This window comes from Rhinopithecus bieti, unplaced genomic scaffold (assembly GCF_001698545.2).
Source record: "Rhinopithecus bieti isolate Rb0 unplaced genomic scaffold, ASM169854v2 scaffold_19722, whole genome shotgun sequence".
In the NCBI taxonomy this organism is placed as follows: Eukaryota; Metazoa; Chordata; class Mammalia; order Primates; family Cercopithecidae; genus Rhinopithecus; species Rhinopithecus bieti.
The window spans coordinates 955,918-966,539 of NW_016809905.1; the positions used below are offsets into that span (position 1 = coordinate 955,918).

General features: G+C 42.2%; 1 protein-coding gene across 1 annotated transcript in view; it reads left to right on the plus strand.

The window, feature by feature from the left end:
• The window catches only part of OSBP (oxysterol binding protein), a 44,019-nt gene that overhangs the window by 1,030 nt on the left and 32,367 nt on the right, over positions 1 to 10,622 (plus strand). Inside the window, exons 2-4 of the mRNA XM_017890813.1 lie at positions 1 to 155; positions 4,850 to 5,058; positions 6,697 to 6,947. The exon at positions 1 to 155 is cut by the window's left edge and continues 43 nt beyond it. Coding sequence (XP_017746302.1) covers positions 1 to 155; positions 4,850 to 5,058; positions 6,697 to 6,947 — 615 coding nt within the window. The remainder of the gene's footprint in view (positions 156 to 4,849; positions 5,059 to 6,696; positions 6,948 to 10,622) is intronic.

The following is a 10,622-nucleotide window of genomic DNA, read 5'->3' on the forward strand; positions in this document are numbered from 1 at the left end:
CCGGCCCCTGCGCCGCCGACTGGGGGCTCGGGCGGCTCGGGCGCTGGAGGTTCGGGCTCGGCTCGAGAGGGCTGGCTCTTCAAATGGACCAATTATATCAAAGGCTACCAGCGGCGGTGGTTCGTGCTGAGCAACGGGCTCTTGAGCTACTACAGGTAACTGCTTCCGGGGCGCCGTCGCTCACCTTGCCTCCCATCGCTGCCGACAGTCCGAGCGCCGGCATTACCGCCAGCCGGCACAGCAGCCAGGGTTGCCCCAGGCCCCTTTTCGTCATCTGTGCGGATTGACAGCCCGGGGGTCGGAGCCCGCTGTCACGAAAGTGAAAAGCCCCTGGACGTACACCTCACCTTCCCTCGGGTTACCCACTCTTGGTGCCTTATCTTCCCTTCACTCCGGGCCTTTCCAGTCAGCAATTGTTTGGAGAGCGTCTGTTCTTCCATTATATGTCCACCAGCACGTGGGTGCAATTATTAATTCTGCAAGCAAGGCACTGGTGTAGGTACTAAGGGAACACAGCAGAGCAAACCCGAGGCACTCCTCCCAAGGAACTTACATTGAAAGTCCCAAGTTTTAGCTGTCAGTGCCCAGTCTCCAAAACTCAAGGTTATTCGTAGCTCTTGGTGTGCCGGTCCTTGCTCCCTTCACGTCCAGACACAAGGGCATCACTCACACTGGGTGGCTTCAGTATTCCGTCCCCTTTCTGCCTTATCTCTCCAAGACTTTGCATACGCTTTCGCCTCTGGACAGCCCAGAATGGAGATGTGCACCCCAGTGCTGCTTTTATTTTTGCTTGCCCCACTTCCTCCCGTGGAAATGATTAAGTGTTTTACCCAGCATTTCTGTGATTTTTTGGTTAGTTAGGATTAACATTTATTAAAAGAAGAATCCATGTCTTTGGTATGATTACTTCTGTTCAACAAGGTATTTTGGACTGTTTAATATATATTTATGGTGACTTATAACTTGGCCATCGCCATCACATAGCATGCTTTGGGGCTAAAAAGGATAGAGAAGTTAAGATAGGTGATTTGGGGCCAGGGCGTAAACATTTTCTGAGGGCTGCACAAGGTGTCTAGGTGTTTTTTGTACAGTATTTCATTACAGTATTTTGTTGACTCCCAGCAACAACCCTAGGAGTTGGGAAATATTCCCATCTTGCTGATGAGGGAAACAGACTTAGCATGGGCAACTTTCCCAAGGTTTTGGAGGAGTTGGGATTTGAAACTACTTCTGGTCACACTAATCTAACCTAAAACTCAGGTTAGTGTTAAATGAATCAGTCAGTTACAGAGATAATTGCTTATCAATAGCGAGTAATTTTATGGATCATGCTTACTATGTGTATTTTATGCAAAAAGAATAAAAATCTCCTTTAAGGGATATTTTGCTTAATGACATTCCAATGGAAATTTTTTTTTCCGGAGACCATTGTCTTTGAGACCGAAAACACTGATGTTGAAGAGCGGTTCACTCTATGTTTCTTTTCCTTCGCCAGGAATCATTCTGCCACCTGGAGAGTTAGGCTGAACAAGTCTCTTTTCCATTAACTCCACTATATTGGCTCTTAGAGAATTCTGAGGAGAAATTGAAGGTGGGAGTTGGAGGTAGTTGGCAGGAACACATTCTTCTTACCTGTCCTCTTACAGGGCAAAATGCGTTAGATAGCTCATCCTCACGGCTTCATCAACAGTTGTGAATAATTGTATATTTCATTTGCATTACTGTATTCAGAATTGATTTTAACTATAACCCTTTCTAACTATCCAGGACCATCCATTTAAACTCAGATTACAAATCTAAAATTTTAATTTCCCCAGATTTTTCTCTCATTCAAGTTCATGTGTTCCTGTTATTATTGACCATCATTTTAATGTTTAATTGGTTTATATCCTGACTTGGGTAGCAAGTCAATATTACTATTTTTGCATTTTCAAAAATTGTATATCACCTCAGGGCCTTCATGTGTGGTCATTTCTCATCCAAGTTCTTACCAGATCTACTTTCCAGGCCAGTGGATTCTTTGATCAGTACTTGTGTTGATCAGTAGCGATCTTAGACACTAATAACTTATATGTTGCTGTCTCTTTAAGTATTTGTTACCACTTTTCTCCCTTACAAGAGCTAGTGGTACCTGTCTGAGTACAGATACAACTCCTTCCCAAACATACCAAACCACATATTGGGAAATATGCCATAGGCCTGCCCTAGCCAACTTAGATGGTCCCACCCATAAACAAACCAGCAGGATCCAGAGTTATCAATCTGTGCACTACCCTCAAAATTGCACTGAAATATTTCCTATCAAGTATACTGGCAGTTATTTTTTCCTGCAGGGTTCTTCTGGTCCTCATCTTCCTCCAAGAATTACCTAGACAGGTATCATTCCTCCTGCTTTTCATACCTCCAAAACCTGCAGTTTCTTATATATGCTGTTTCCAAAATACTGTTTTCCTTTTAAGTGGGATTGTGTACTTCCTAGACCCATCCTCGGATGAGCTGTCCTAATAGGCCTTGGCAAACCATTTCCTTCTTTTTACCTATCCTGGGCTTCCTTACGTACCCAGTTACTTAGATGTCCCATTATTTAAAACCTTATATGGAATCCCAGCTCTCCCAGAAACATCATGACAGGCCATAGTATTAGTTTTCCTGGCTGGCTTCTAGAGATTGAATTACTATTTCAGCTAGCCTTTTCAGGGAAGAACTTTCTGGTCAGAAAATACCACCTAATATTGTAGTGCCTGAAGAACCTCTCTTGTACCCTGAGATTCGTGTCTTTCCAGCTTCCGCACTAATCATTTATAATCATAAATGTATCTGCCCAAACCCAAGAGCTCCAAGATCAAGCCTGCCTTACTCCTAGAGTTCCTTGGTATTTTTTAAACTGCTGCAGACTTTTTGTAATTTGAGAAACTTCTTTAGTTTACAATGATGACCCAGGCAGAAGAGATTCCTAAGAAGTGGTTTGTGAAAAGCTCCAATAAGGAGGAATGTGGAAGAAGGTCCAAGTAGTATCCTTGGAGTAGAGAACATAGCAAGCTGGCCTGTCAGCTGTGCATCTGTAATTCAGCCTGCATTATTCATAATGTAACTGAAGCTTGGGGGTGGGGAGGTAAGAATAGAAAAAACGGATTCATGTTACAGTGTGGCAGGTGCAGGAGATGGAAAATGGCCCAGTCCATTGAGACCCCTCTGGCCTTCCCATACTACTCATGTGTGCATTTGAGGAAGGAAGAATAGTTCATGTGAGAAACTGAACAACAACAAACCTGTCTTCCAGACTTTCTCAGACATACCAAATCTTATGGGGTGCGTGCCATTTCTGGCATGCAGAAATTCTGGATATGCCAGGTGTGTTTGGCTGCTTAACTCCACTAAAAGGGAAATGGCTTTGTTTTGTACTGTGGCAGTTGGCAAAGGACTTTGACCTCTGTGTTCCAATTTATACAGGGAAAACTGCAGTCTCAACATGCAGGTTCCTGGGCATAACCAGCGGGTGGTAGGGAAATGACACCGTTTGTGTTAGACACTCGATTGTGCTAGAAGCTTGATATTTTATGTGAAGCTTGGTGTTTTATGTGAAGTGTCTTATAGCTTGTTATCACCAAGTAATGCTGTAAAGTTCAAAAGTTAGTCTATTAATAGAACTGTCAGTCACTAGAGATCGGGAAAATTTTTACACCCAGGCCTCTGAGAGCAGATCTGCTGAATCTTTCCTAGCTATTAATAGACGGCTTAGGAGTTCCCACCAGTAGAGTATGGTGGACCTTAGGAATGAACATATTCCAGAAAGATTAAAACACTTGGTGATTCCTTTTTACTTCCCCAGAAAGCTAGTTATTCTTATTTCGTATCATTTGAACCATAGCCAATATTTCATACTCTAAACATTTAAGTGTGCTTTTTTACACTTCTGCAATATAATTCTAAGCATGGTGTAACAGTTCTCATTTGGGCTGAGTTACAGTTGGGAGCGAGATGGTTTGGTATATATAAAATGGAGCTATTCTTAGGAAATGAGACTGTTGCATGAGGTTATAGGGGCAATTTATAATTATAACTTGCTAAGTGAAAGATAATTCCTGACTGCAAAAGGGCATGAGGGAACTTATTGAGACGATAGAAACATTCTACATTTTGATTGTGGTGGTGGTTACACAGTTGTGTACATTTGTCAAAACTCATTCAGTTGTACTTTTAAAATTGCTAAATTAACATTGCATGTAGTTATACCTCAGTAAAGCCTCTTTCTGTCTGTCCGTCCTTCCTTCCTTCCTTCCTTCTTTCCTTCTTTCTTTTTTTGAGACGGAGTTTTGCTCTTGTTGCCCAAGCTGGAGTGCAATGGTGCGATCTCAGCTCACTGCAACCTCCCCCTCCCGAGTTCAAGCGATTTTCCTGCCTCAGCCTCCTGTGTAGCTGGAATTACAGGTGCACACCCCCATGCCTGGCTAATTTTTTGTATTTTTAGTAGAGATGGGGTTTCACCATGTTAGTCAGGCCGGTCTGGAACTCCTGACCTCAGGTGATCTGCCCACCTCGGCCTCCCAAAGTGCTGGGATTACAAGCGCCTGGCCTGTAAAGCCTATTTCTAAGAAGAAAATGGTAAGAGGGACAGCAAAGCAAAAAAAAAAAAAAAAAAAAATCTGACTCAGAAACAATACCATAGGCTCTGAAAGGAAATCCCCACTAATTGTTTCTTGAATTTTAGGAACCTGTTTGAGGGACCAGACCTTGCTGATTCCTAAGATTAGTGTATTTTCAGGGAGCTCGGAGTTATGAAAAAAATGGAATGTGATAAAGAATAAACCATCAACTTTCTGTTTAACTTGTCTTTGTCTTGTTATTGCAGATCAAAGGCAGAAATGAGACATACCTGCCGTGGTACCATCAACCTCGCCACAGCCAACATCACCGTGGAGGACTCCTGCAACTTCATCATTTCCAATGGGGGCGCTCAGACCTACCATCTGAAAGCTAGTTCAGAAGTTGAGCGGCAGCGCTGGGTGACGGCCCTGGAACTGGCCAAGGCCAAAGCTGTGAAGATGCTGGCAGAGTCAGGTCAGGAGCAAAGAACACCTGCCTGGGGAACCTTCTGTTTGCCCCTTTTATGCACAGATTTTGTTTGTCATCGTTATGCTGTGTCATTTGATTATCACCTATATCCTAGATGTCTCAAGCTTCTCGTCTTCATGCAGTATTTCTGCTGGAATGATGGTTCTCAACCAGGGTTATTCTCCTCCCCAAGGGACATTTGGCAATGTCTGGAGACATTTTTGGTTGTCACAGCTGAAGGGAGGGATGTGCTATGGCATCTAGAAAGTAGAGACCTGGGATGCTGCTGAACCTCCTATACTATGCGAAACAGCCGCCAAAACGAAGAATTATCTGGCCAAGGTTGAAAAATTCTGTCCTAGAGGCAAAACAGTTGTTCTTTTGCCTTTTAATTGGCTACCTTAAAATTTTGAGAAATAATTATTTTTTTGTTGGGTCAGTCTTGGGAGTATTATACCTCACAATTTGGAGCTATTCATGCTTTTTCTCCTGATAATCTTCTTATCTAACTCTTTGTTAGTTAAGTTGAAACAATTTTAGTGGACTGCCAAAACTGTATATGTGATATTTTCTATGAAAATCTTCATTTTGCTGCATTAGTTAACTAAAAGGAGCAATCAAGTTATGTTTTGATTATTCTTCAAGGAAAAAGGTAGGATTTTCCCCTGATATGTTGATAGTTTAATCATACTGAGTTTGTTTACCTAGCATCGACCAAGATGGTCACCTGCTGACTTTGTTATCTTATCCCCTGTCATTTCTTGTACTGTGTGTTCATTCATCAGTGAAAGGAGAATTCATTGGTTTGTAAATTTTTGGTAGTAAGTTATATTTTGACTTTGGCCCTGTCTCTCTGTGTAGCATAAAGGACAGGTCTTTTTTTTTTTTTTTCTTGCTTTGATTTTAGTGCTGATGTTAGCTCCTCCAAAGGAAGTGACACTGCTAGAAAACCACTTCGCAGTTATGAAGTGTTGAGTATGAGAGGTACAACATAGCTTCTATACTTGACTTATTGGAGAGCTATTTAAAGTGAGTTTTTGCATTATTTTCATGGTGGCTTTAGTCATGAAGTTTTTGAGCTCTCTTTCAGAAGACAAATTGATGACCTTTTTTGTGATGTGGACTTTGTCTACAAAGAGCTAGACTGTGATTCTCAACTCATTTAATACAGGTCCCATCAGTCACCTATCAGATGATAGTGGATTTGCAATAATAGTTAGCTTGGACTAGATAGGAATCCTCAGGCTAGAGTTAAAGAGCTCAGTAATTACTTACCAATTCCAAGAGCCTTTCAGCTTTTCCATTCTGTCTTGTGGGTCAGTGGTGTTCAAATTTCAGTGTGTATCAGTTACCTGGGCAGCTTATTAGAAAGGCAGATTCCTGGGCTTTGCCTCACACCAGCTAAATCAAAGTCTCTAGGGGTGGGCCTAGAGACTCTGCCCCTTTGAGAAGGACCTAGGGTGTTTGTGGTGCAGGTGATCTGTGGACCACACTATAGAGAAACCATCTGGTAATGGCAAGTTGTCAGTGAGTCAGAATGCACACAGCATGAGGAATGTTGGTTTGTTTCTGGACAGAGTAGGTAGGGTTCCAACTCTTACTCCTGGTTCTGGATTCATGTAACCTTTCTTTTCATTCCTACAGATGAATCAGGAGATGAAGAGTCTGTCTCACAAACTGACAAGACGGAGCTGCAGAATACCCTTCGGACCCTCTCCAGCAAAGTAGAGGACTTGAGCACGTGCAATGACTTGATAGCTAAGCATGGCACAGCTCTGCAGCGTTCCCTCAGTGAGCTAGAGTCCCTGAAGTTGCCTGCTGAGAGCAATGAAAAGATCAAACAGGTCAACGAACGAGCCACACTCTTTAGGATAACATCCAATGCCATGATCAACGTGAGTGCAGATGGTGTCTGTGTTGCTTTTTGATTCATTCCCTCTTTGAAACATAATTCTTCCCAAATGCCTAAAAATTGTAGTTGATAAAGCACAGAACATTAGGGCCTGCTTCACTGCTCAAGGGCTTTAAGTTACATTGTTTACTGCATGAAATAGAACAGGCTGTACAGATTGAATGACTTTCACGCTCTACTCCGGTGATCAGGAGGTCTTTGCTTCAGCTGGGAATCAGGAGTTCAGGGTTCCTGCACTGACTGCTCTACAACCACTAGGACATCTGATCAGTATTAGCTGAGTCCCTTAATTTCTCTAGGTCGTGATTTTATGTGTGTATTTATTTGTTTATTTATTTTTGTCTCACTTCATCTGTTGGAACTAAAAGATCTCCCTAAGTCCCTTCCATTGTCATGTTCTTTGAGCTTTAAGTTGGAGTCATCTCCTTACTTTACTAATGCATTCAGGCATCAAGAGTGGTAAGTGAGGCTAGATCAGGTACTAGTGAGAACCTTATAATACTAGTTATTCCCATCTTTAGTCCTTGAATTCAAGGATAATTTTGGTGATAAGACAAAATATTCAACTTTGGGCACCTTTCTTTAAAAAGAGTGGTAAAACTTCAACCTCCTTATGACTCCTAACTTGGGTGGCTGTTGTTGGTTTGCAGAACATTTTAGCTACTTGGGTGCAAGACTCTGAGTAAACAGAGCACCAATGGCATTACCAATGTATTGATATGTATGAAATGAATACATGTTTTAAACAGTGCTGCTTTTCCTCTACTGATTCTCGCCTGGCAGGTTGTTTTAGGTACCTTCTACATAAAAACACTCAAAGGCATTTCATAAGTGAGAAGAGTACTCTGTGAGAAATTATGCAGGGTAGATTTTTTTTCCTAATTAAATGGGGTGAAATTACCTCTCTAGTGCCAGACTTTTGTTTTGTTTAGGGTGCTGTGATATGTCATAGTAAGATATATCATCTGCTTTGAACTAGTTTAGTTTGTGTCACCCCTAAACGTCAAAGGTATTTTCCCATGACCATGGGAAAGTATCGTTTTTCTCATTTAACCCCTTTCTTACTTAGAAAGTTGTTATAACCTTTATTTTAACATCATTTTTCTGATGTGTTTAACACTTCGTTCAGTGCTGTGATTCACACAAGGTAAAAAGACATATTCTCCACTTAGGGACTGCAGGAAGATTATCTTCTAGGACTGACCAGTCAGCTAGTCAGGGTGCCTGTGTTTCTGATGTCTGCTCGTGTGTTCCTGGAGACTGTGTGTCTGGTTTTCCAGTCCCCTTGTGATCAGGAAAACCTCATTAAGTCATACAGTCAATTAAATAGTAAATGTGTATACTTTTTAAATAAAACAACTCGGCACAATGGTCTCCTGAAAGTGAATGCCACCTTTTATCCAAATCAGGTGAACACCCCACTCCATAATTTTTTTTTTTACTCTGATATAAAAATTTTGCTAAGTAAAGCACCCCTTTATAAAACTAAAACTTTAGTTTCAATTTTTCTCTTGAAAATGTACTCATCTTTGTTCCTTGGGGGACATTTTTCCCTAAGTTCTAAGTGTCCAGAGTGTGTGTTAAAGGGGATGATCTCTTAGAAGTCAGAGGTGAGTTCTGTTTTCATTCTTTACTCTCTTGCTGCACTGCCTATGCCCTTTTCCTAGCCAGTTATTGTTTAAAATACACTTTTTTATCCCTGTGTTGTTTCCTTTGTACCTTTTAGATGATACTAGCAAGGACTTAAGTATAATACACATGTTAAAAATTAACATGCTAGAGCATCACAGCTCCAAACTGGCATAGTTATATCAAAGGAAGAATATATTTCACTCAACTTCTTCTTTAAAAATTAATTTAATTTTTGATTCAAGGGGCATGTGTGCAGGTTTGTTACATGGGTATACTGCGTGATGCTGAGGTTTGGGCTTCTAATGATCCCGTTGCCCAAGTAGTGAACATAGTACACAACAGGTAGTTTTTCAACCTTTGGTCCTCCTCCCCACTTTTGGAATCCCTAGTGTTTATTGTTTCTATCTTTGTGTTGGTGTGTACCCAATGTTTAGCTACCACTTATAAGTGAGAACACGTATTTTTTTTTTTTCTGTGTCTGCATTAATTCACTTAGGATGTTAGCCTCCAGCTGCATTCATGTTGCTGCAAAGAACATGATATTGTTCTTTTTTTTTTTTTTTTTTTTGAGACGGTGTCTCGCTGTGTTGCCCAGGCTGGAGTGCAGTGGCCAGATCTCAGCTCACTGCAAGCTCCGCCTCCCGGGTTTACGCCATTCTCCTGCCTCAGCCTCCCAAGTAGCTGGGACTACAGGCGCCCGCCACCTCGCCCGGCTAGTTTTTTTGTGGTTTTTTTTAGTAGAGTTGGGGTTTCACCATGTTAGCCAGGATGGTCTTGATCTCCTGACCTTGTGATCCACCCGTCTCGGCCTCCCAAAGTGCTGGGATTACAGGCTTGAGCCACTGTGCCCGGACAATATTGTTCTTTTTTATGTCAGCTTCAGTTTCTTGACTGCTTAGGATAGAACTTTTCTAACTCTCAAAGTGAATCTAACCAGAGAAGTAAATTTGACACTTTTAATATATTCATCTGCCATCTATTGAGCATGAGCTGTGTTTCACAAACTGTGCTAGTGGATATTGCTGAGGGCAGATATGGTCTGTGTCCTCAGGAAGATCACTATTTAGTGAGGGTTGAAGAATTAAAGGGATCATTAGGGACTATGCTAAGTGACTTGATAGAAATGAGCACAGGCCACTGTGGTATAGCACTTCAGAAGTATTTGGCTCAGACTAGGAAATTTCTCTAATTTCCTCAACTAAATTCTGAAGGAGCAGTGAGAATCTTCCTATGAAGAAAGGCAAACTAGAGCTTGGGGCCTGGAGGCCAGTTGCCTCCATGACCTATCTGTGTAACTTGAGGCAACTTGCATCCTGTCCAACTGCCTCTGTGACTTATCTGTATCACTTAGGGCAACGTGCATCCTCTGTGACATCATTTCCTTATCTGTAAATGGTAATGATACTAGTAGATACTTCAAAGGCTTGTTGAAAGACTTCTGTCAGATAGTTGATGTGAAGTGCTCATCGAAGTGCCTGACATATGATTGTCTCTGGCAAATTTTAATTGCAGTCAGCATTACTTAACGGGAATGACCAGGCATGGTGGCTCACACCTGTAATCCCAGCACTTTGTGAGGCCGAGTCAGGTGTATCACCTGAGGTCAGGAGTTCAAGACCAGCTTGGCCAACATGGCGAAACCCCATCTCTACTAAAAGAAATAAAAAAATTTGCCAGACATGGTGACTGAGGCACGAGAATCACTTGAACCCAGGAGGCAGAGGTTGCAGTGAGCTGAGATCACACCACTGCACTCTATAGCCTGGGCAACAGAGCAAGACTCTGTCTCAAAAATAAATAAATAGGCCGGGCGCGGTGGCTCAAGCCTGTAATCCCAGCACTTTGGGAGGCCGAGACGGGCGGATCACGAGGTCAGAAGATCGAGACCATCCTGGCTAATATGGTGAAACCCTGTCTCTACTTAAAAATACAAAAAAAACTAGCCGGGCGACGAGGCGGGTGCCTGTACTCCCAGCTACTCGGGAGGCTGAGGCAGGAGAATGCGGTACAAAACCCGGGAGGCGGA